This window comes from Trachurus trachurus (assembly GCF_905171665.1).
Source record: "Trachurus trachurus genome assembly, chromosome: 7".
Lineage (NCBI taxonomy): Eukaryota > Metazoa > Chordata > Actinopteri > Carangiformes > Carangidae > Trachurus > Trachurus trachurus.
The window spans coordinates 1,533,981-1,559,927 of NC_139901.1; the positions used below are offsets into that span (position 1 = coordinate 1,533,981).

General features: G+C 44.2%; 1 protein-coding gene across 1 annotated transcript; it reads left to right on the forward strand.

Moving 5' to 3' along the window:
- Window positions 1–4,609: 4,609 nt before the first annotated feature.
- Window positions 4,610–25,892, forward strand: irak1 (interleukin-1 receptor-associated kinase 1). The gene is made up of 15 exons (XM_083975166.1): window positions 4,610–4,969; window positions 5,853–6,020; window positions 6,605–6,784; window positions 11,974–12,053; window positions 12,147–12,323; window positions 13,731–13,795; window positions 13,877–13,988; window positions 15,047–15,168; window positions 15,259–15,472; window positions 18,684–18,752; window positions 18,850–18,928; window positions 20,487–20,581; window positions 21,464–22,040; window positions 22,202–22,300; window positions 25,138–25,892. The coding sequence occupies exons 1-15, from the start codon at window positions 4,822–4,824 to the stop codon at window positions 25,215–25,217; spliced, it is 2,265 nt and encodes a 754-aa protein (XP_083831292.1). The 5' UTR covers window positions 4,610–4,821; the 3' UTR covers window positions 25,218–25,892.
- Window positions 25,893–25,947: the final 55 nt, after the last annotated feature.

Consider the following 25,947-nt stretch of genomic DNA (forward strand, 5'->3'; position numbering starts at 1 on the left):
CCAACAGTGACTTTAAAATTAAAAACATTGAATAACAAGTGTTTTCAAGTGGGTTCACTATTTTCCTTTTATGTTATTTTTTGTTTGTTAGTTGCAGCAGCAGGGGACAGCATGCTCCATCAGCCCCATCCACCGTGACCTATGATAGAGACATCTGGATGTAAACATGGCTGCATTGATATTTCCACAACTCTAGAAGCTGCACATGGAGTCAGTTCCCACAATCAACCAGTCATCACATTTGCAGTTGAGTTGAGTTGATGAAAGTTATTACTGTTCACCCAACTGTAAAGTCATAGCTGTATTTTAGGGCGCCCTCTTGTGGCCACTAGAATAAATGCAGAAACAATTGAGACAATGAGCAAGCATACCGTACTCAGGAATATAGGTCAGATTAAACAAAATTAATAGATAGAAAAATAGTAAGAACTGGGAAGTATAAACCTAAAAATAGAGAACATACATATGAATTAAAATAAGGGGATACAATTAATCATGAGTCAAGGGCATAAATACTCATACAAATGTAAGCCCCTTTTTTCAAGGAGTAAACAAGGGTCATTTTCAGTCCAGATCATTTTCTTTATTGTCCATGACAAATCCATAATTAGTGTCCTTTTAAGATAAGTTCCAAGTGGGGTCCAACCCAATATATCAAGCTGCAGAATAGCTACATAGGGTGAGAAAATAAATGTGCAGTATTTTATATTTCCAATTCCAAACTGCTGTTGTAACAAATCAGCAGATGGATACACAGCATTTAGATTTTTAAAATTGATTTCTTTAGTGTTGGGAGCTATGCAGTATTTTTAATAATAAACTTGAATGAAGTTGTGAGATTGTGTGTGGTTTTTTTTAACGCCATCGTTCCCCTTTTCAGTTCAGGCTCTTTTTTTTTTCAATGACAGAATCTATTTTGAGCGACAAAATGTTACATGCAGCCTATGAATTACATTATATGAATTATGCAAAATGATGTTTGTGTTTGCTAATAGATAATTTAATGTCATGGGATGTCCCAGTGAAGATACCTTACTGCTGGTCACGAAGGACATGACACCTGTTCTTTCGGGACCACAAGGCCAAGAGTCCAGACCTGAAAAAACAGGTTTCATCATGCGCGCACACATCTAAGTGAGGATTGACCCTCAACTTAGTCTTACACACACACACACACTGAACTAATGGTGCATTCAGGAACTCTTCAGCAGACCACAAGTCATAAATATCTCAGTTTGTGGAAAAGGAAGTCACATGGATGGGTGTGTGTGCGTATGTACGTGTGTGTGTGTGTGTGTGTGTGTGTGTGTGTGTGTGTGTGTGTGTGTGTGTGCATGCGTGTGTGTGTGTATGTGGAGGGAGGAGCTAAAGCTCTACAGACACACACACACTAATTTGTGAGTGTGTTGGTGTGTGACATCACATTGGAAATGAAAGTCCCCTCAGAGGCAGTGACCTGAAGTTCAGCTGCTCCAGCCTCCAGCTGTGCAGCAGTACTGGTCTACACCAGTGGTTCTCAACCGGTGGGTCGGGACCCAAAAGTGGGTCGCGGACCCGTTCTGGATGGGTCGCAGACAGCTGGTCAAAAAAGTAAATAATATTTAATGCACATCTGATGTTGGACAAGTCTTTTATAACTTATATTGAAAGGCACAGGAGACACGTGAACACATGCAGTTGTAATGCTCCTCCTCAGTTTCTTATTATTTGCTCCATTTGCTCTGAATGCAAAGATATCAGTTTCTTATTAATGTGGCCTGAATGCAGTGAATCTTGTTTTGTTTTGTGGGTCTTTATTTTGTGCAATTTGATATTTATTCACTTTTGTGAATATGCTCTGAATGCAGAGATGCATTAGAAGTCAAATATATCGTTTTGTTGGTCTCCATTTTGTGCAGTTTGATATTTTTTTATTCACTTCCGTACATGCAGTTGTCATGGTCCTCATCAGTTTCATTCATGTGCTCTGAAATGCACTTTGCTCAATAAAGAGCAAAATTAGTTTTTAAAGGCTTTAAAAAAAAAATCTTGGTTTGAATTCTATAAAAGTGGGTCGCGACTTAATGACCATGGGAAAATGTGGAGCCCAGAGTGAGACTAGTTGAGAACTCCTGGTCTACACTACATTACTGCCTTACAACAGAACTGAGCAGCCAACCTTAACCAGTCATGACTCACTATGACCAGCCTTAAAAAGTCACTGCAAGCTGCTCTAAGCGGTATCACAGTGGCCGGGTTGGTTTTCACTTGTAAGGCTAGTTTCTGTTTTTTGTAAACTGACTCATTATGACATCGTGTTCTGCCTTCTGATGATTCAGGGCTTAGTACATCCTGTTTTATTTTGTATTCACTTCCCCCGAATTTGTAATTAGGGTCCAGGCCACTATTGTATTCCTAGGAATCATACTTCCCATGGACGAAAACTCACCAAACTTTACAGAAACATCCAAACCCATGCCAGATTCACTCAACTCCAAGGACATGTGCCCCCCTCCTACCAAACCAGCGGTAGATGCTACAGTTTTGAAACTTCACCACAATGTAGCCTCAATACTGCTGAAACTTTTGTCCACTTAAACTCATTACAAATTATGAAGTCCATCACTCTGTTTTTTTCAATAACTGTAAAACTTTTAAAATGTATCTCCTCCCACAATTTTTGTTCAATTGTCACCAAACTTGCTACAGAGCATCTCCGGACCGTCCTCCACAAAACTTGTTTCTCAGATTTTTGATTAGTCAAAAATTGAGCCTACAGTGCATGAAAACGTTTGACTGTAAACAGTACTGTAAACATATACCATCAAATTCCTGCTAAATACATTTTCAATCTTCCTGAAAAAAAATGAGAATATTCTGAGGTCATGGTTGACGATGTTTGGCAAATATCAGAATTTTATCTCAAAAACTGAATTTTTGAGAACATTTTGAATTCTTCTCTCATGGGAACAACTGCAGTCAATGTAAGAGTGACATTTTAAACATCAGATTTTCTCTTATGAAGCAAAACACTTATCATTAAAAACAAATCACCAACATTTCCATGCTGTCTAGATGCAATTTATGTAGGCCTATTAACAGATTTTTGTTTAGATAACAGAATTTCTGACATTTTGACAATCTGCCTTTACAACTGCTGCCCGGACATGAGAATTTGAGAAGACACACACCAATGTCTCACTTCCAGATCATTCGTTCTGTGAGTTAGGAGCTGGTTTGTGGTGTGAGGGATGTGGGTTCAATACCCAGCAAGGGTGATGATGATAATGACACAACAAAATGCCAGAATCCTCATGGTGACATCACAGCAAGCCTCAAAAAAAAAAAAATTGCTTGGGCCGGATCATGGGCGAAAGCTCATCTCTCTCTTAAGGCCCTTTCACACCGGAGACGTATTTTTCGTGCGAATAATTCGCGCGTCAATATTTTTTTTCGAACCCCGGTTTTCATCACGGGTCCTTTCACACCGACCGCGAATGTTTCGCGGCGAAAATGCGGCACAATTTTTTTTCGGAGCGAGGTCGATTTTTCCGAGCTTTCGCCCGGCGAATAAACGCATCAACCAATCATGTGGCGTGAAAAGGAGGTAGGCCACGTCACACCCACCACGTCAGAACACACACAGCTGTTTCCCATAACAGACGGTGGCCGCACAGTCTCGGGCCGCCACAGTCTCTCACAGGAAAAATAAGTTGTTTCACCGTCTTTGCTCTGATCTCTGCCAGTCAGCCCCTCCACCTGCCGTCTCTCTGGGCACGTACACACACACAGACACACGCACACGCACACACGCACACACACACACACACACACACACACACACACACGGGCGCATGGACACGTGCTTGGCCGCTAATGTAAACAATAAATAACCTGTGTCTCGGAGGAGAGAGGAAGAGGAGTAGAAGAGAGGAGGAGGAGGAGAGGAAGAGGAGGAGGAGGAGAGAGGAGGAGGAGGAGAAGGAGAGGAAGAGGAGAAATAGCAATAGTGTGTTCATATCAGATATTGATCAGTGATCAGACAGTGAGCTGCTGTGTTGAGTAAAGTTGGTGACGAGACGACAGCGGCATAACGTAGCAGCGAATACATGAGGGATAATTAACAGATTAAAGACATGACGTGGAGGCGAAGAACCACCCGTCGCAAAGCGAAACTTTGGAATCTAATCGTCACATCTGTCGCATATTCGCGTCGCCGCCGGTGTGAATGGTTTTGATGCGAAATATTTGGCCGCGAATATTTCGCAATTTCGTGTCGTTTATTCGTTACGTCCGCGGTGTGAAAGGGCCTTTATGAAGCAAAAACACAGGCTAGTTAAAAACAAATCACCAACATTTCCATGCTGTCAAGATAGAATTTATGAATTTAGATTTTTTTTGTTTGTTTCTAGCTTTGTTCGGTGTTGATCTACATCTGAAACATTTATAGCCTACGAGCCATCACGACTGAAAACGTCAAAGTTGTGTTTTGACTCAGACATGCTCGCCAACGCACGTTCGGAAAAAAAACGGACAAAAAAATAAACTAGAAGCTAGTCTCGGGCTTTTATTTCTTAGGAGCCAACCGGAAGCAGCTCTTATTGCAGTGAGCCGGTCGGTAGGCGGAAGAGGTTTCACCCGAGTGGCTGAACTTGGGCTGTGAAACCGATGGTCAGAACATGGACTGAAGCAGCTTGGACCAGGACCAGACCACTACTGGGTTTGTTCCGGACCGGTCGGCTGTTAGGGACCGGACCGGGTCACGCGCTGTTAGCTGTTAGCTGTTAGCCCGTTAGCTTCAGACTGAGTTGAGTTGAACTGCGACTCTGAAGAAGTTGAGAGATGTCGGGGGGAGACCTGAGGGGAGACCCGAGGGGAGACCCGGGGGGAGACCTGAGGGGGACCTTCATCTACAACCTGCCCCCCTCCGTCTCCTGGGACTTCTGCCGGGTCATGGACGTACTGTCAGACCTGGACTGGACCCGCTTCGGTGAGTCAGAACCAGGACTCAGACTGTCTGCTAACGACTAACCAGGATCTGGAGGGGACGTTTTACCTGTCTGTCTGTTTACCTGTCTCTCTGTCTGTCTGTCTGCCTGCCTGTGTGTGTGTCTGTCCGTCTGTCTGTCTATCTATCTGTCTCCATATTTACCTGTTCATTTTTTGTTTTGTTTTTACCTGTCTGTCTGTTTGGTTGTCTTTGATACTCCCTGTCTGTCTCTCTCTCTCTGTCTGTCTGTCTGTCTGTTTATCTGCTTGTCTCTCTCTCTCTTGGCCTGTCTTTCCTCCAGTCTGTTTCAATTTTTCAATTTCAATAAGCTTTATTGGCATGACTGTGATACAATATTGCCAAAGCATTGGGGCAGCAATACAAATACAACAACAAATACATAGATGGTTAATTAATTAGTAATAATATAGAAAAAATAAGTAAAAAAAAAAAAAAAAAAAAAATATATATATATATATATATATATATATATATATATATATATATATAAATATATATATATATATATATATTTAGATATATATATATCTAAATATATATATATATATATATATTTTATATATATATATATATATATAAAAAAGTGAGGTGCATGTGTGTGTACAGAGTGAGGTGCATGTGTGTGTACAGAGGTAGGTTTCTTTCTCTCCTTCTCTCTCACTCTGTCGATCACTCTCTCTTTGGACCTGTCTTTGTCTCTGTCTGTCCCTCTGCCTCTCACTCAGATCAGATGTTTATGAACCAGGTCAAAAGTTCAACAACAGTAACTCTGATGGGACTTGAATGCAGCCTCAGTCTAAACAGAGTGGAGTGTCAGAGTGGAGATATTGATCAGCTGATCTCTCTCTCTCTCTCTCTGTAGCATCAGAGGTGATGGAGAATCAGGACGACGTGCGACAGGCTGAGAGGATGGAGAGACGGACCGACTGGGTGATGAACCGATGGGGGAGTAGGAACGGTCGAGTTGGGGAGCTGATCGACCTACTGGAGCGTCTGCAGCTGTTCCGGCCCCGTGATGTCATCCTGAGCGGTGAGATGACCTCTGACCTTTGAACTCTTAGTTTAGTTTATTTATTTCATTCATTTATCCAGCATAAAAACAAAAAATAAAATAAACAATGACAATACTGTAACTCTTGAATGAAAGGGGGCAGCCCGGCCATCTACTCATCATCTTAGTACATTTCTGTTAAGTGTTGACATGCTACATGCAGTATAGACACATATGAATTTACTATCACATGCACACATATACACATTAATACATAAACACCAACATCTGTATATAAATCCATACAAACAAAAATGTTCACACATACATGTACACGCGCAGACATTTATGCACATGTATGTGTAATACACCTTTACGTGTGGTTTTATTACATTTACACCAGGTCATATTTCTGAATCATGTTATTTTTAACAGTTTTTTTTAAAATATACTGTTTGATCTTGCTTCTTTGGTTTCCTTGTTCAGACTGTTCCATAAACTGACTCCTCTCACAGAGATACAATGTTCCTTCAGTTTAGTTCTGAATCTCGGTTTGCTAAATATCTCTGTTTGAACTCTGGTGACCTATGAGTGAGGACTCAAACCTTCTCCTCTTCCTGCAGGAATGTCAAGGAGAACACCTTTCCCTTCTCCAGCTGCGACTCCAACTCCAGCTCCTCCTCCTCCTCGTCCTCCTCCTCATCTTGCTGCTCGTCCTCCCACCTATCTCCCTGAGTTCGACCCCCCTCCCAAATCCTCTAAAACCCCGTCCACACAGAGCACCTGCCAACTGATCACCAAAGGTAACACACACACTCATGTGTTTGTTTTTAGGATCAGTGGCCAGCAGTCAGTGTTTTTTTTATTTTTTATTTTATTTATTTATTTAAAAGGGACAATACACATTAATGAACATTCGTACGTGTGCACAAATGTAAATGCGTCAGAGTTAACAACTTGCTAATTTGCATCCGTAGTCCCTTGGCAGGTAACACACAAACAGACAGAAATGCACAAGAATTATACAGTGGTTCACAATCATATATACACATTCATACCTATACATAAAGTGCATGTGATCTATAAAGTGCCTGGTATAAAGTGCCAGTTTCTAAAGTGCAAGTGCAAGTTTAAATAGGTAAAGTGAAAGTCTAAATGGATGGATCCAGAATGTGATGGCCCGCACCCGCCGCCTGGGGCGGACCAAGACATTGGAGACTGTAGCAGCAGTTCTATAAGTGACATTCACACACATACTTACAGAGACAAATTGCAATATAGAAAAATAAGACAAATGCAGTGCATGCATACATACGTATATGTAGGCATGCACTGCACAACAACAAGAAAACCAGACGAATGACCACACAAAAAAACAAGGCAAGTGCAGCGCATGCATACATAGGTATATGTAGGCAGGCACTGCACAACAAAACAAAAATCATAACAGCCAAAAGTATAGAGTAAGGCGGACGGACACCGAGCACGGCGCATGTGTCGCGCTCTGGTGCTGCAGGAGAAGAAGGTCCCGCCTAGTCATGATTACAGACTTGTGGTGTGTCCCAAATCGCGCACTTGCGCACTTACGCACTTACACTTAATATTTTGAGTGCATAAGTGCGTTCACACTGAGCAGTGCGCGAAAATGTAGTGCGCTATGCGCACTCAATTGGCGCACTCAAACGGCCAGAAAATTGAGTGTGGATCGATGCATACTTTCCACACTTAACGGCCGCCATCTTGGTGACGTAGCGGAAACACGTCACTACTTTTCAAACGGCAGCGGTTGCTTTGAGCAGCGACGGAGCTGACACCGGCGTAAATGTCTTTAAAAAACACTCATAACAGCACAACAACAACACTAACACAATAAAACACAACTTAATAGCTTGTTTTGATCGGCAGAAAGCGTTGTCAAGTGCCGGCGATAGGGTTACAACGGCCGGTTGCTATGGTTGCAATCAGAATTTAAAAAATAGAAGAAGCAGCTGTCGAGTCATTTCCGGTAAGTGCGCAGCAGCAGTGTTTGATTTGAGACGGTACTAACCTGTCCAAATTTGAGTGCAGTGCACAGTGTACTGAGAGAAGTGTGCGATTTGAGACACAGCACAGGTTTGTTTTAAGCCAGTTTTTGAGGTGGACCTTGAAAGTGTTATAAGTGGTGCTTTCCCTTATTGTGCACGGTACATTATTCCAAATATTACAACCCTTAACCGATAGAACAGATTGATGTACGTCTGAGAGGTACCTCGCAGTCTCCTCTGGCGGTGGCTCTGGTGGTTCTGCCACTGGTGTCTCAGTGTGTGTCTATTGAACACTGTCCTACAGAGTTCTACAGGGCTCGAAAGGGTGACGTCACGTGGGTGGGGAAACCGCAATGCATTGTGGGCTTTGCGGGCATTTGGAAAGCGGTTGTAGTGGAGTGTCTATGGTAGAGTATCCTCGGTAGAGAGTTTTCAGTAGTGTTTTTCTTTTTTGTTCCGGTGAGATGGTGCAGACTTGTTGTGTGATTAGCTGCCACAATCGTTCGCATGATCACAACGGCAAAAAGCTCGATGGGCTGAGATTTTTCCCGTTTCCTGCTTGGAAACCAGCCTAGGACATCAGGTCTCAGAGCTGACCGGAGCTGACCGAGAGGCGCTGAATGGCTTGGAGAGCTGCCGTCAAAACGACCAAACCTTACTTTCTCCTCCATCACACCACACATGTTGGTGTGTTCACAACATTTTCACACCGGTTATTTATAATAAAAACTTGTTATGTTGTTAAAGACCCCCTCCCATGAAAATCGTGTTTTTTGAGCTTTTCACATGTTCCTGTGGCATTTTTCTTGTGTTAGAGCACATATCAGCAGAAAAGGAAGTGCAAAATTGCATTTCTGAGTTTTTCTGCCTTCAAACTGCTGTGAACCAATGGCAGACGCAAACTGGCAGTTTCAGGGAGACTGGATCTGACGTGTCACAGCTCCAGGGGAGGGCACAAGTGCTACAAGCTCCCGCCCCGCTCTGCATCTGGCTCAGAGGGTTAACAGCTCGGTGTAGCTGTCAAGGTATAACAGGTACAGCTCACCTGGTAGAGCAGCTTGCACCTTGAGTAAGGACTATGTTCCAGTCTGGGATCGAATCCCAGTGTGGAGTTTTACGCTAAACGCGCTGAATCTGTAATTGTAAGGAGGTGGCTGGGCGGGTGCAGAGCAGCGCAGTCTCCGCCCACCCTCCAGAGGTGCATTGCTAATGTGCATTGCTAATGAGCTGGTTTTAACATGACCAAAAAGGGTCGCGGGAGGGGGACTTTAAATACGCAGCAATTAGCGTCCTTTCTCTCTCGCTCTGTCCTGCGGTCTCTACCGTGAGTTCCCATGGCAACGTAAACTGTTGCCCGTAAGAATGGCGATTACGGCCCACAATGCATCACGGAATACCATGACCTTTCGAGCCCTACTGTGTCCTGCAGTCTCCTACAGTGTTTCAGTGTTCTAGAGTCTCCTACAGTAGCTGGGTTTCCATCCAAATGTATCGAATTTAAGAGCGGATTTTGTGAAAATGCACAAAAAGCAAATGTGAATTTATGACCGTTTCCATTCATTCTTGTTTTGCGATTAGGAGGAGTGCGCCGTGAGAGTACGTCATAAGAGACACTCAACATCATGGACAATTTACGTACTTTCCGGACTAAAGACGCACCTGTATAAGCTGCACCAGCTAAATTTGAAAAGAAAATACTGTACATATAGGCCGCACTTGAATATAAGCCGCAGGTTTTCATGTTGTAACATGAGATATTTACACAGAAAGACAGTCGGGAACTGTGACAGTCTGCTCACTTTTCTGCTGTTTTGGTTACGCTCCTCTCGCCCATGTGCATCTGTTGACAACAAAGCCAGCGAAAGATCAATAAATGGAGCGGTGGATAACGTTACATAACATATACAATGTTACGACGTGTGTTTGTGTAGTCTTAACCGTCATGAACAAAACATTACGGGTTACGGAGCGCGTTTGTGTTGCGGTGCAGAGACGAGAGCTGGGACACCGGGGCGTTGTTCTCCATTTGTTTGGGAATGTCGCTGGGTGAAGTCCAGCAGCACTGCACCCACAAACTCTGGCTCAATTTGCATAATCTGTTTAAAAAGTTGCATTTTCATTTAATCGATACGCTGACAAATCCACCCCCCCAAAGCGTAAAAACTTTTATGCACATTTACTGCCTTTTTTTCGAATTTCTGGCGTTTCCATCCAAGTATTTATTCACAATTTTTGAAAATGCGAATAAAAAAAGGTGGATGGAAACGCAACTACAGCTACAGTGTTCTACATTTGACTGTAATCTGCTACAGCCTCCTACAGTCTCAAACACCCTGTTTACACCTGGCATTAACATGTGCCTGGTATCCAGATCCACATCCTCGTCCTCTTCACACAGTGTGCCGTTCAGGAGGTGGGGCTGAGCGCCGGGCTGAGCGCCGGGCTGAGCGCCGGGCTGAGCGCTGGGCCGGCTTCTCTCAAAACAAAAATGAATTCTGCATTTGCTCCACAGGCACTACACCGTTGGCTATATTTTGTGTGTACAGATTGTTATGGCTCCCCTGGACCTATTTATTGCATATTTCGTTTTTTTTTTTATTGCTATTACTGCTGTATTTGCGATAGTGCTACTTTAAAAAAGAAAAAGAGATAATCGAAGTATTTCCACCCGCAGATACAGGACGCATTACCATTGACTTGTGTTAAATGTGGTCATAATGCGTCCCTGACACCTTCAGAGGTGGTTTGGCCAATCGGATCGCAATCTGTCCTCAATGTGTCTTGGGTGCGTTTACACCTGTACCTTCATGTGGTCAAGCTCTATCTGATTGCAATCCGATCACTGGAAACGCATGTTAAAGGGATAGTTCACCCAAAATTATCTACTCACCCTCATGTGGACTAAGGGCTGGGAGAAGTTTCAGAGTCCTCCGTGGCTTCTCTGAGTTACAGGGGGTCGGACATTACATACGAGCAGCATGGAGGTATTTGGATGTTTTTTGGTGTGTCTTTTTGTTACGAAGACAGTTGGTATCCATTTGCAACCGTTATATGGACATGCACTGCTACGCCGAGACCCCCTTTAACTCAGAGAAGCCACGGAGGACTCTGAAACTTCTCCCAGCCCTTAGTCCACATGAGGGGGAGGAGATCATGAGTGAAATTTCAATTTTGGGTGAACTATCCCTTTAAGGCTGAGTGTAAACAGGGTGATATAGTGTTCTACATTCTTGTAAACTCTCCTACAGTGTTGTGCAGTGACCCACAGGGTTCTCCAGAGTCCAGAGTCTCCCATGGTGTCCTATATGGCTGTCTACAATGTTCTATGTCCTACAGTATTCAATTGGTTTGGTTTATTCACACACACACACATACAACACGTACTTTGTGTGAATCAGGTCTCCCATTGAAGCTACCAAAAGCTTATTGCGGGAGCCTGGATACATACAACACAAAACAATACAGCACAAGACTGCAATACACATGGTTGCAGCTTATATATATAAACTAAGTAATTTAATTTTTAGCTTTTTCTTGAAAATGGAGATGGACTTCTCCACCTTCAAGCTCTCATCTAGCTCGTTCCAGATCTGCGGCCCTCCGCATGCAAAAGACAGTCTCGTTCTTTTTAATCTTCTTTTTTTCCCAGTAATTAGGTGTTTTTTCCTGGTATCATACGCATGCCGAGGACCGCAGACCGGAAAAAGCTCACACAATCTGTGGTTGGTTTTATGGATAATTTGATGCATCACACAGGCATTGTGAAATACATTAATTTCGGTTGACCGGAGGAGACCGAAGCGATGAAATAGAGGTCTTGTGGGGGCATTGAACTCGGACCATGACACAGTGTTTTATACAGTGGCCTCTCACATGAGGAAGTCACAGACCCTGACTAACAAAAGACTAAAGGCTGCTGTTCAGCCACAGCGGCTCATGTTCACCCCCTTTGTTCTTTCTCTCTATAGATACAGAGGGAGGAAGACCCCTACCTGGACCTGCCCCACCCCCTTCCAGTCTGCAGTCTGGCCTCCGCCAACCCTGCCAGGTCTCACAGACACAAACACCTCTAACCCAAACCCGTGTTGCACACATACAGCAGAATGTCAAAACATATAACGGTGATGATGTCATACCTCAGCCCCCCCAGGTGCTGACATGCGGTGAAGGAGACGGGGTGATGCGCTGGTCGTATGAAGAGGTGCATGCTGGGACGGATGGGTTCTCCCCCGCCCAGCAAGTGGGGGAGGGTGGGTTTGGAGTCGTATACAGAGCAACCTTGAAAAACATTGAATGTGCTGTCAAGAGACTCAAACAGGTCAGCCAATCACAACACAGATCACACATACATCACTAAGTGGGTTTACATAGAATAGAAAATAAAAAAAAGTCGTCCAGCAGCTTACAAGACACATGGAAAAAAGGATAACACACACACAGAGCAATAAATAACCTAAAATGATATAAATATGAAGTCATAAGAAGTTTGTCCCTGCCATACGTGATTTTACACATACTCACACAAAAACACTAACACTTAGTGTTAGTGTTAACACTCTGTGTTAAAACACACAGAGCTGCACGGACTGCTGCCTGTCATTTGGCGCATCATGGAGCCAAATATTCCGATTGGAATTGGTTTAAATGTCCAAACCGAATGAAAATGCTCCATATAAACGTCTCAATCAGAATAAACAGGCCAAAACGGAATGAAATTTCATTCGGGCTCAGAGAGGTGGAATAAACCTTTTCTTAAACTGAAAGAAATGAAAATTGTGTCATGTAAACGGTGAAACTGAATGTTGTCTGGTTACGTTCTTTTTGCTCCGTGTCGACATAAATGCGTAGTGACGTTTCTTCACTTGCAAATGTTTAAATGAAAGTGTCCAAACTATGAACAACTACTGAGCTGATCAGACCAAAGATCAGATCTATGATCAGTCGTGGGATGTTTTGATTTCTAGAGTTTTCAACGGGCCTGAAAATTAAAGCAGAAGTAAGCGATCCGGTGGTTTTGGCTAACTTCCTGTCAGCAGATGGAGTTAGCAGTCCCCGCCCTCGTCCCTACGTCACCACATTCACGCGCATCCCTTGGCTGCACACACAGAGAGGACCGCCCCTTTATGCCGTTCTCTCTCCTCATTGGATAAAGGTTGTAGGATACAAGGAAAGTTTTCTCCTCGGCTTACAGCAGAGCAGAGTGACTGACAGACCCGTGTTTCAGACCAAACACTCTATAGAAGTGATTGCTGTCGGAAAATAGAACTATTTAAGACTTATATTAAGACAAACCTTCCGCTTACTTTTGCTTTAAAGTCCGACCGGACCACACGGTTGTTGAAACCCGGACTCGGCACGTCTCACTAGCATTCATTTTGGACCGAACCCAGCCGGATACGGCCAAAATAAAGAGAAAAAATTAATAATAATAGTAATTTCTATATAATTTCTGCCCGAACACGTCCAAACCAGCGCGTCCTGCCGGGTTGTTCGGGTCGGACACGCCTGTAAAACATCCGTTCTGAAATTATGCAGTGGCTCATGTAAGCACCCGATCGGATTAGATCATATCACGAGTAAACAGTTAACCCGAAAGACTGATTCGGAATGAATTCAATCAGAAAGAGGAAAAAATGTCCATGTAAACCCACCTAATGAATGAGGTCCTGTGTGTCGGACAGAGCCAGATCTTGAACCCTGTTGATGTTGTGTCGTCTTGTTGCAGGACTGGCTGATGGACTGGAACCTACTGAAAGAGAGTTTCCAGACTGAAGTGGAGAAACTGTCAAAGTGAGCACAGCCCTCAGGTTTGACCTTTGACCCCTTAACAGATAACACACAGCAAACTGAGCTCATCTGCTCCTCCTTCAGGTTCAGACATCCCAACATCGTGGAATTACTGGGCTTCAGTGAGGGAGGGGGTTCGGTGTGTCTGATTTACAACTACATGCCCAAGAAATCACTGGAGGACCAGCTGCACAATGTAACACAAACACACACACACATGCACTATAAAAGACACATACCCAGGGGGCAAAGCAAAAAAACAGACACGGAGCGTTGTAAAAGGTTTGACACCAGAAATGATATGTAGGAACTTGAAGGATTAAAACCTGGGTGGACAACCCGGTCAACTGGCAGAGAGTATCTTGACACATAGGGGGAGGCATGAAAAAAACTCGATTTTAAGATATCACCCTCAACATCCCAAAATAGACCAAAAAAAGTACTGTTCGCCTGACAAATTCTCATGAAAATTATTATTTTTCAGCACTTTATGGAGAATATCTATGCTTAACATGTATATAGAAAATTTCCTTAATTCATAAGCTTCCATTTGAGTCCAAGATAGCCTTTCTACTAGCTACTGGAAAGCTACAGGCTGGCTCCAAACAATGCAACACCTATTGTGAAAAACTACATGTTAACTGACATGATCAGAAAACATTCTATTTCTGGTCTCCCCAAAGTGAACAGATAGATAGAGAAGTCCGTTGGCCACAGCAAGTGGGGCTTTGGAGATAGAAAGGCTATCTTGGACTCAAATGGAAGCTTATGAATTAAGGAAATTTTCTATACATGTTAAGCATAGATATTGTCCATAAAGTGCTGAAAAATAATCATTTTAATGAGAATTTGTCAGGCGAACAGTACTTTTTTTTTTGTCTTTTTTGGGATGTTGAGGGTGATATCTTAAAATCGAGTTGCAACAAACCCCAGAATCTTTTTTTCATGCCTCCCCCTATGTGTCAAGATACTCTCTGCCAAATTTTATAGTTGTATGACTATTTATGCCATTGTAGTACCTAAATATTTGCATTTACATCATTTCGCCAGCAAAATGACCCAAGAAAGGGGTTTTGGCCCCTGTAGCTTTCCAGCAGCTAGTTGACCGGGTTGTCCACCCAGGTTTTAATCCTTCAAGTTCCTACATATCATTTCTGGTGTCAAACCTTTTACAACGCTCTGTGTCCGTTTTTCAAAACGCCCCTGGGTAACAAGGGAACACGTGTTTATATTTCTGTGTGTGTGTGTTGTCAGGAGTGTGTGCCCCTCTCCTGGTGTCAGAGAGTCAGTGTTGTTGAAGACGTATCAAAGGCTCTGCACTTCCTTCACACCCCCCCTGACAAACACACAGCGCTCATCCACGGAGACGTCAAGAGGTGAACGCCACGCCGCATAATGTAATGTCACACTAACGTATGACGTGACACCACATCGCAGTCCTCAATGCACTGTGTCTGCATCCCCAGTTCAAACATCCTGCTGGACCATCACCTGGTGGGGAAGCTGGCCGACTTTGGTCTGGCTCGGTTCGCGTCCCGAGGGTCGGCGGAACGCTCGGCGGCTCAGACGGCGTCCGTGGGTAAAACGGAGACGATCAGAGGAACGCTGGCGTACCTGCCTGAGGAGTACGTAAGAAACAAAGTGCTGAGCACCGCCGTGGACGTCTACAGCTTCGGAGTGGTGAGACACCCTAGAGCTGTGCCGTATAGACACAATTTTATATCCTGATATAGGTCTTTTATATTTATCTTTTATATATAGCGCATTTACCGTTTATTTGCGACTTCAAAGTGCAGGAAAAACGCAGTTTTTATTTTTTTTTGGAGCAAATTTTTTCCTGCACTTTGAAGGGCTGGAAAAAATTATATTATAGCGAACAATGGAACTGTGTATTTTTTTTCAGGTAAAACCTCTTTTAGGCCGTGAAAATAGGCCGTTTCTTTGGGTCCATTCACAACAATGTATGTTGTAAACCTCTGGGCAGGGCTATGGGCTGGCGTTGCTAACGGGAGGAGTGCAGAGAGTCTTCTACTGCAATTAAAGTACTTAGGGGCTATTTGTAGATCATACAACCCCACTTGCTACTCCCTTTAACCAGTCAGGAGTTCTCGACGAGATTTGGTAAGATTCTACGTTACTTCCTGCAGCTCATGTACGCCATCTAGCCACAACCCCGCTTCAGCTTCAGAGTTGGGGCAGACGCACAATAATGGCTCTTTTACGCTACAAAGTTCCAGCTCTACTGGGCTCTACTGGGCTCTACTCGACTCTGCTCCACTTGGTTTAGGTCCTTTTCCATAACAGCTGAGCTCCTCCTCAGCGGGGACGGGGTCGTCTCATCACGGCCGTGCGTCTCGCTCTCTTTTTTCTCTCCTCCCGTTAACTCCAAACACACTCGTCTGCAACTCCATCACGGATTACAGCGTGGTTTTCCACACAGTAGTTGTAGTGAAACAGTCACCTGTTAAAGTTGTACAGAAAACAAAAATGAATTTGAGCCCACTATGGGTCATGAAATGAGTGTAATAACTCATCTATCAGACGATGGAGCCCAAACTTTGTGCAACATTCTATTTTTGAGTAAATCCGGGATGAAAGTGTAGTAGTTTTTTTTCACATTGGATAATGCAGGTGCACGAATTATGCGTCACGCTGCTCACGATTCATCAGCCACTGATATTGGATCCATCATCCGTCACTCAAACGTCTGAGACACACACACACACGGAGCTCGGTCTCGCCCCAAACATTGAATATCCCGCCTGCTCGATAACGACCAATCAAATTTGTTTTCCTTTCTCGGGTAAACTCGTGCGGCAACTCGTGGAAACTCGCCATTTCTGAACACCTTTAAAGGTACATTGTGTAAGTTCTCCTGTTATCTAATCACAAAAATCGATTATTTCATTCAAAATTAAGTTTTTCATTCATCAATAACCCCCCGCATCAACAAAGTGAAGTGTTCCTTTCAGCTCTGAATGAGCCGTTCATATCATTCATATCTCCATGGAGCGGGTAAGCTCGGTGCTGCTGCCATGTGGTGTCTCCATGTTTTTACGTTCAGTGGCAGCGTGACGGTAGGAAACCACGGAAACTCAGCGGAGACACCGGAGCTGTCAGCTCAGGTCGAGGTGGCGTCTGTGAAAAGTCACCGCGGTAACGCAGTGAGGAGGAATGGAGCGTTACACTGATGCTGCATTCACCTGCAGTCGGGCAGACGGCCGTCGGTAACAAACCAGATGTCATTTTAGTCACAGAAGTCCAGAGAAAGCCGGTAAAACGTGGGTCAGGTAAACAATACGGCATCGCCATGACAACATATTGTCACGTGTATTGTTTTGCCTCGTGCTGACGGACCACTTGTTTACATAGAGGCTTGTTTAAGCCGTTACGTGCAGTGGCTGTCGTCCGTCTGCCATCTAACCGATTTCACGTGAATGCAGCATGAAAAATACGACTGAGTTGCTTGTGATATACAACCGCACCGCTAGATGGGAGTAATTCTCACACAAAATACCTTTAATGTAGGCTACGGCGTAACCACACCACGAGCTAACGTGTCCTTTAGTTTATAGTCTCCTCTCCTGCGGCGTCACGTCCTCACTGCAGCTGTTCTGTTGTAAACAAACTCACGTGTGGAGTTCGGCTGTTTGTCTGTCACTCAGCGTCCAGGGATGATTCAGTCCCACATCCTTGAGTTTTACACTGCTGACTTGTATCACAAGTTATACATATCTTTTACATGTCCTGCCTCCCTGACCGTAGTAATGTTAACAGTTGTTGTTAGCGGTAGCAAGAGAGCTAACCCAGTACCACACACGTTAAAATGACGATATAAACGATAGAGGGCTGTATCGTACGACATTTTTATATCGCACTAAGATCTATATCGTAATATCGCACAGCACTAGCAGACGCAGGGGCTGATGGGAGGTGTAGTTGGTTGAGATTGAAGATGATGGATGGGTCATTTATCAGCTGCTTACTCCCTCAGCTGATGTAAACTCATGATCCATAACTTAAAGGGACATTCTGGCGTAAGTTTAACCCATGGTCTAACACACCGTGACACAGAGTAAGACCCCCCCTTGAGAGATCAAGTCTGCCAACCGCTAGCTTCTCTAGTTGTAGCAACTCAATAACAATACACTGCTGTCTATTCCTCCACCAGCCAACCACCATCAAAAAGCCACTCATAGCCACAAATGATGCTCAGAACAGCACCAAACTTCATCAACAGTACAAACAGGGCCCCAGCCCATAATACGAGGCATCAAACACCTGCTGGCTTTGCCTGAAAGAAGACTAAAATACAACTCACCCACTCTCCTCCAGCCGCGTGTTCGTTGTGGGGAAGCCCTGACAAGTCTATTACCGAATGCATCAGTGTTCCTCTCTGTCTTCCCTCTCTGCTTCTAACAATAACTAGTGAGTGTTGACAGGGAAATGAACGAGTTGAGTTGCTCAAACTATCACAGTCAGCAAAGCTGCTGCATTTTTGGAACTAAGCGTTACTGGACTCCTGACTTTTCTACTGCACTCGGTAATCGACTTGTTAGGCTTCCCCACAACGAGCAAGCAGCTGGAGGAGAGAGGGCCAGTTTTGTTTTTGACTCTTTTCAGTAGAAACCAGGCAAAGCTAGTGGATGTTTGATGCTTTAACTAGAGAAGCTAGCAGTTGACAGACTTGATCTCTCAAGGGGGGGGTCTGGTGTCACGGTGTGTTACTTACGCCGGAATATCCCTTTAACTCAATAGAAAATTGGTCCCTCCACATGATTTCTGACTTTTATATGTGATATTGTGTTTGATGTCAGGACAGGTCTTCAAGGGCTTTGACTTGTAACATTCACAGTGGAAGCTGAAGAATCTGTGTGTGTGACTGTTTCAGGTGTTGCTGGAGGTGCTGACTGGACGTCGAGCTCTAGAAAGAGATGTGAAGTCAGGAGAGAGATACCTGGTGAGCAGACACAGTCAGTGGTTTACCACCACTATGTTTTAATGTTCCTATACAAACATTTAACTCCATGGCTCTGCTTGTGGTTGTGGTGCTGCAGAAGGACCTAGTTGGAGACAGTCCTGCTGGTGTGTGTGAGGCATCCTGGAGAAAACAGCTGGACCAGCGGCTGGTCACAGGTCAGTGTTTGTGTGTTTTCATTAAAGGGGACCTATTATGCTCATTTCAGGGGCTTTTAATGTGATATTGGACCCCAGTTTTGATTTTTTAAAAACTCCATAATTATTCAGCCCCCGGGGATTACGCCAGGAGTACACTGGGAACGGCCGTGACGCGATACGTAAGCGGGACGGAGCGGAGTTTTTTAACTCCTACACCAGGCACGGACGCGACGCGACACGGCTTCACTGTGTTTGTTGTTGCAGCTGTCAGCTTCACCTTGTCAAGCTGCAGTAAATGAGTGCACTTTATGCATCTCAACACATTTTTACATCCCTCCTGTTAAAATGGATTGACAGTACCTTTTCCACAGGTAATTTGCTGACTATGTAGGGTTTGCAAGTGCAGACTATATGGTATCAATTAACTGTTCACAATGTAACAAAACAAACCCCATAATGTTGCACTGCTACTGGCTTTGCCTCTGGTACATGAGACATTTATTTGAATCACTTTTAAACGTAATATATTCGTTTTATACACCGTTCTCTGTAGTTTTCTACCTGTTGGAAATAAAATAGACCCGGTGCGAAAAAGAAGAGAGACGCCGCGCGACGGCCGCTGGAGTGCGCGTCGCTCACATGGCCGGTGGAGGAGCTTCCATTGACTAAATGGGCGCGAGCTGCTGCGGGTGTCGCGCGACACACGTTTCGCGTCGCGGCCGTTCCCAGTGTATTTCAGCCGTTACTTCAACACACGCCTACGTCATGATGTGGCACTTCCACGTCTTCTAAAGCAAGTATCCAACATTTATAAGTCCTCAAAGCTGGAAAAGCATAATAGGTCTCCTTTAAAGGGATAGTTCACCCAAAATTAAAATTTCACTCATTATCTTTTTTTTTTATATATATATATTTTGGGGGCATTTAGGCCTTTATGGATAGTACAGTTGAGACAGACAGGAAACGGGGAGGCAGAGAGAGGGGGAATGACATGCAGCAAATGGCGCCCGACGCGGGACTCGAACCAGGGCCGACTGCAGCAAGGACTGTGCCTCTATATATGGGGCGCCCGCTCTAACCACTACGCCACGCCCCAATTTCACTCATTATCTACTCACCCTCATGTGGACTAAGGGCTGGGAGAAGTTTCAGAGCCCTCCGTGGCTTCTCTGAGTTACAGGGGGTCTCGGCGTAGCAGTGCATGTCCATATAACGGTTGCAAATGGATACCAACTGTCTTTGTAACAAAAAGACACACCAAAAAACATCCAAATACCTCCATGCTGCTCGTATGTAATGTCCGTCTTGTATTGAAGCCCCGAAATGCGAAATTATCCATCCAATGGATACCATTATCCAAGTATCCATTTGCAACCGTTATATGGACATGCACTGCTACGCCGAGACCCCCTGTAACTCAGAGAAGCCACGGAGGACTCTGAAACTTCTCCCAGCCCTTAGTCCACATGAGGGTGAGTAGATAATGAGTGAAATTTCAATTTTGGGTGAACTATCCCTTTAAGGTGTCTGGTCCTGCCTAGTGTCTGCAGCTGCTGTATCACTGCTGTGTCTGCAGGGGGTGCTGCAGAGCCTGCTGGTTGTATGAGGATGGTGACTCTGGCCTGCAGCTGTTTGGACAAGAGGAGGAAGAAGAGGCCGGCCATGACGGAGGTCAGAGACAGTGTTTTACCGTCTAGAGTAGAGCTCCAACTAACAAACTCATTATCGATTAATCTGTCAATCATTTAAACAATTAATCGGTTTGTTGTTTGGTCAATAAAATGTTGAAAAATCAGTGTTTTCCAAACCACAAGATGACGTCCTCAAATGTCTTGTTTTGTCCACAAACCAAAGAGAAACTGAGTTTATCGTCAAAAAGGAACAAAGAAACCAGAAATATTCACATTTAAAGGACAATTCTGGGCAAATTCAACTCGGGGCTGTATTTTCCTAACATTTTAGCACCGAGAGTGAACACACTGTGCACGGCAACTTGGGTCTCCGCGAGACTTTCTAGTTTTACAAACATGTCGGCTTGCTTGAAGTAAATAAACTTCTGGGTGCATGTTTGAGTCGCCATCTGACGCTGTCTGTGGCTTTAAGGGATGTAAACAGCCTAAGCAGCGGAACTTGCATCCACTCCCATTCATTGCTGCCGTGGCGATGCGGGGACAGACACAACTACCGCAAAACAGGAGCAATTAAACTGAAAATCTTCAGATTCCTTCTTTTAGACCTAAAATGTTAGGAAAATACACCTCCGAGTTGAATTTGCCCGGAATTGTCCTTTAAGAAGCTGGAGTTTTTTTCTTAAAAAACTACCCAAACTGATCAAAATAGTTGACAATTAATTTAATAATTGATTATTGTGCAATAAGTTGGATAACTGTTGAAGCTGTAGTCTAGAGTTGTGTGTCTGCCTGTGTCCAGCTCACTGTGCGGCTGCAGACAGAGATGAGTGACAGTCAAAGTGGAATTTTGAACTAAAAGACTGACTGACCAACTACCGGTAAGTACAGTGGACTCCCGTGTGAACCTTCTTCTCTTCCTCAGGTGTTTGAAAAACTTCAGGACATCCACAACATGGTGAGGATGACAGGCTCCTCCCCCTCCTCTCTCCTCCATCCTCCTCCTCCCCCTACTACTCACGGCCAATCCCAGCCCGTCCCTCGGCCCCCCAGCTCCTTGGACTCCAGTGTTGGAGCTCTGTCCACCTGGATGTCTAGAATGGGACCACTGGAGGACACCTCCTGTTCCCTCCCCCTTCCTAACCCACTCCTCTCCTCCTCCTCCTCCTCGTTTGGTGGCCCGTGTGAAACTGACGAGAGTCGAGGTTTCTCCCAGTACCACCGTCACTCCCAGTTGAGATCAAACGGGAGCAGCTCCGGGTCTCTGTCCCCGTCGGTCAGAGATGGGCCCACAGAGTCCCAGTTCAGCCAGCCTTCTGTCCCCACTGAGGACCAGTACAACTTCTCTCAACCCAACTACAGTGGCAGACCAGGACCACCGCACCAGCACACAGCGGGTGCCACAGCAGGGGCCACAGCAGGGGCCACAGCAGGTGTCTACAGTGTCTCACAGTCCATCTCTCCTGGGGGGTCTCTGCAGTCAACATCCCTCAGGCCCCCAGGTAGGTCCACAGATCCTCAGACATCAAACAAAGTTGAGCTCTGTAGACCAGAGCAGGTCTTACCCTGAACCTGGATCACAGTGATTTCAGCAGTGCATGAATTGTAAAAGAATAAATAAATAATAATACATGATTAAAATCAATTTCCTGTCTGTATACAGTCCTCATCAATCCCACCAAACAGCGTTTGCTGGAGAAGAAGACTCTCTATGAGGAAGGTCGGATCAGGACTCCAGAGCTGCTGTCGTCAGACGACCTCTGTACGTTAAACACTCACATTTATCTTTATTGAAACACACATACAGTACACACACACACACACATACATATATATATTCATATATGTAACTGATCTGGGGCCTCATGTATCAATGTTGCGTACGCACAAAAACGTGGCGTACGTCATTTTCCACACCAACGTTCAGATGTATCAAAAGTGAAATGACCGTGGAAAAGTGCGGCGGCCCACGCCAACGTCATGGCTGGCGGACACACGTTTCTACAGCTGTTGTTCCTTTGGCGACACTTAGAGGTGATGCTGGGAAACTGTTAATAATGTGAAAACAATTAGTCCTCGGAGTAATGTGCACATCAGAGACACATTTATGAACAATTAACCCATCCACGTGTTGCAATTAGATAGGTAATATAAAAGCATGCGCGAAGTGGTGCAGAAAATACCGTCGGCTTTAGTTTTAAGATATTGCAGAGGCTGCAGTGCGAAGTGCACGTGAGTCCTGGAGGATTTTTTTTTGCACATTTTTGGTTTCCAAGGGCAACCACACTGGAGTTCCTGGCAACTGGAGCCAGAGCCAGTTTTCCTAATCATATGTAATCGGAGCTATCAATTTCACACAGAGCTATGCTACAGAGGCTCATTGGATTTCTTGGTTTCCCTCATCAAATACACAATCCAACAACTCCAAAACGCTCTGGTGAACAAGTTGTGACCTGCACATTCACCACACTATGAGATGGAGTTGTTTTGGAGGTAAATTCATGCAAAACGCTGATGCGCGTTACCTTCAGGGACAGTTCTTCAGCAAGCAGTCTCTGAATTTACCTCTAAAACAGCTCCATCTCTTAACGTTACATTACTATCTCATAGTGTGGTGAATGTGCAGGTCACAACTTGTCCACCAGAGTGTTTTGGAGTTGTTGGATTGTGTATTTGATGAGTTTGATCAGGGAACCCAAGAAATCCCACTAGCCTCCGTAGCGTAGCTCTGAGCAGCTCGCCGCTTGGCTTAGCGGTTCTAAAAATAGCTCGCACCATCAAATAAAGGTAACAAACCTACTATGACTATAGCGATTATGGCAATGGGCCCATTTGCAAAAATGTTGAACTATCCCTTTAATGTCAATAAACACATGCGTAAAGTTTATCAGCCACTTCTGCATTCATTTACTACGTGATCTCTGTGTATAAAAAAGCAGATGAAAATCGTAAATCTATTCACATAATTTAATTATGGAGTAAGTAAATTCCTCTTCCTCACAGTTTTTCCCACGGTGTTATCTGATGGTGAAGAGAAGGGAATCCTTGCTGCCCTATACATTGATTTGCATATTTAAATGGAGGCGTGGACCGGGAGGAGTTTGGTACTTCTACATGTGCGCTCAATTCCAAGTTGATCGGGATGAACAAAAGAAAAGTGCTTGAATCCATGTGTATGCACACTTTGATACATCTGATTTTTTTTGTGCGTACAACAGTTTCTGGATTCTAGCGTACGCCATGTTTCAGTAGGAAATCCATGCAAGTCTTAGTACATGAGGCCCCTGGTTTCTACCTTTCTGTCCCACTTACCTGTCTTTCTGTCTCATCTCATTTATCCTCCAAATGTTCATCTCATTTAGTAAAATTCACTTTTGTTTCTCCAGCTCCACATCCTCACAGACAGAAACTGAACAGTCTTTACAGGGTTAGGTGAAGACCTTAAATTATAACAGAGAGAGTCTAGGAGCTGTAGTTCCATTGCTATAATATGGGAACCATGAGCTCTTCCTTGAGTGATTTATGATTGATGGTTTTTTAGGAGAGGAGGAGGATTTTACAAGGAGCCAGTGAAGCTAACACAGGAGGATGTGATGTCTTCTCTTACTTCCTGCCAGGCCTCTGCTGCAGCATTTTGAAACATCCAGAGCCTTTTCACTGAGGCCCCAGTTCCTCAGTGGAAGCCTCTGGTTATTTCATCATAATCCTAATTATAAAGACTTACATAAGTCCAGTCAGGAGGTAATGCACACGGGCTGGGTTTTTTTCAGCTTCTTTTGAGACAGGATGTCTAAGATTTTCAAAATAATGGTTATCCTAGATACTTGTTTTGTTGCAGCATTTGGTTTCTGAATGGAGGCCAAGGCGATGGTATCGACAGGAACTATACTGCCAAGTGCAGTAACTTCAGTTAAAGCATGCTGGACGTGATGAAGCTTTATCACCTGATCAGTCTCACATGGCTTCATAAATAAGGAATCCCTCCTCTGTTGCTCACCCTGAGTTTTCTCCAATTTTTCTCTGTTAAAAGGGTTTTCTTGGGAGTTTTTTCTCAGTGGATGTGAGGGTCTAAGAGCAGAGGATGTTGTTATGATGCTGTGGATAGATAGATAGATAGATAGATAGATAGATAGATAGATAGATAGATAGATAGATAGATAGATAGATAGATAGATAGATAGATAGATAGATAGATAGATAGATAGATAGATAGATAGATAGATAGATAGCTTTATTTTACAGACTCCAAGACTCCTTGCCTGCCTAAGATATGCATCATCTGGCAACAATGGACATTAACCTGGTGCTTCCTGATAATATTATAATACATGACCTGAAGGAAGAAGATGTAAGTCAACATGAGCAATTTGGAATCTATCTGAATATGACTGAAATCAGCCTCTTGCCTTTAACAAGATCCTGTGTCAATGCAGCGCCTAGATCTAATAAGTACAGAGTCTTAAATAGATACACTATCTCTTTTAATCTCGTTTTGTTTATTTAGTCATATGTCATTACTTCTTGTCTCGTCTCATGCCTCAGATCTGACATTTCATCCTGTCTGGATGTTGGTTGTTTCTCATCATCGTGTGTCATTAGATGGAGGACAGAGCTCTGCCGAGTCCAGAGGACCAGAGGAGAGCGATGAGCTGGATTATCTTCCTGCCAAACACAAGTGATGCTTTCCTCCAGCAACTCCACAAGAGGCCACCACACTGGACAGAGAGATCACCTGAGGTCATGTCCTCAGGGACGACATGCGGCTGTGAGCTGTCGCTGTCGACCTGCAGGTGGCGCTGCACAGAGTTCACACACCCCTTGAATCCGTTAACTCCATCACCGCAATTCTGAGCTGACAAAGCCATGTCACTAATGATTCCACAGTCTGTGGTTGTAAATGAATGTGCTCAGAGCCTTTTTGACCCTAACTAGAACCCGTAGCGATCCTGCTGTCTCTGCATTGGTTTAAAGGGATATTTCAACATTCCGGCAAATTCGACCATTGCCATAATTCCTATCGTCTTAGGGGTTGGTTAGTTACCTTTAATTGTCGGTGCAAGCTGTTTTTTGATCGGCGGGGCTACGGAGGCATATGGTATTTCCAGCATTCCCTCATCAAATACACAATCCAACAACTCCAAAATGCTCTGGTGGACAAGTTGTGACCTGCACATTCACCACGCTATGAAATAATAATGGAACGTTACAAGACGGAGCTGTTTTCGAGGCAAATGCGTAGCCAGAACTACATTTCAGATACGGCTGCTGGGAGGAGTGTTTTCAAAAGCAAGTAGTTCTGAGTATTTGCTTCATGTGTCGTAATGTTACATAACTATATGTTATTGCTTCATAGCGTGGTGAATGTGCAGGTCTAGTTTCTAGTACTAGTTTGATGAGGGAAACGTGGAA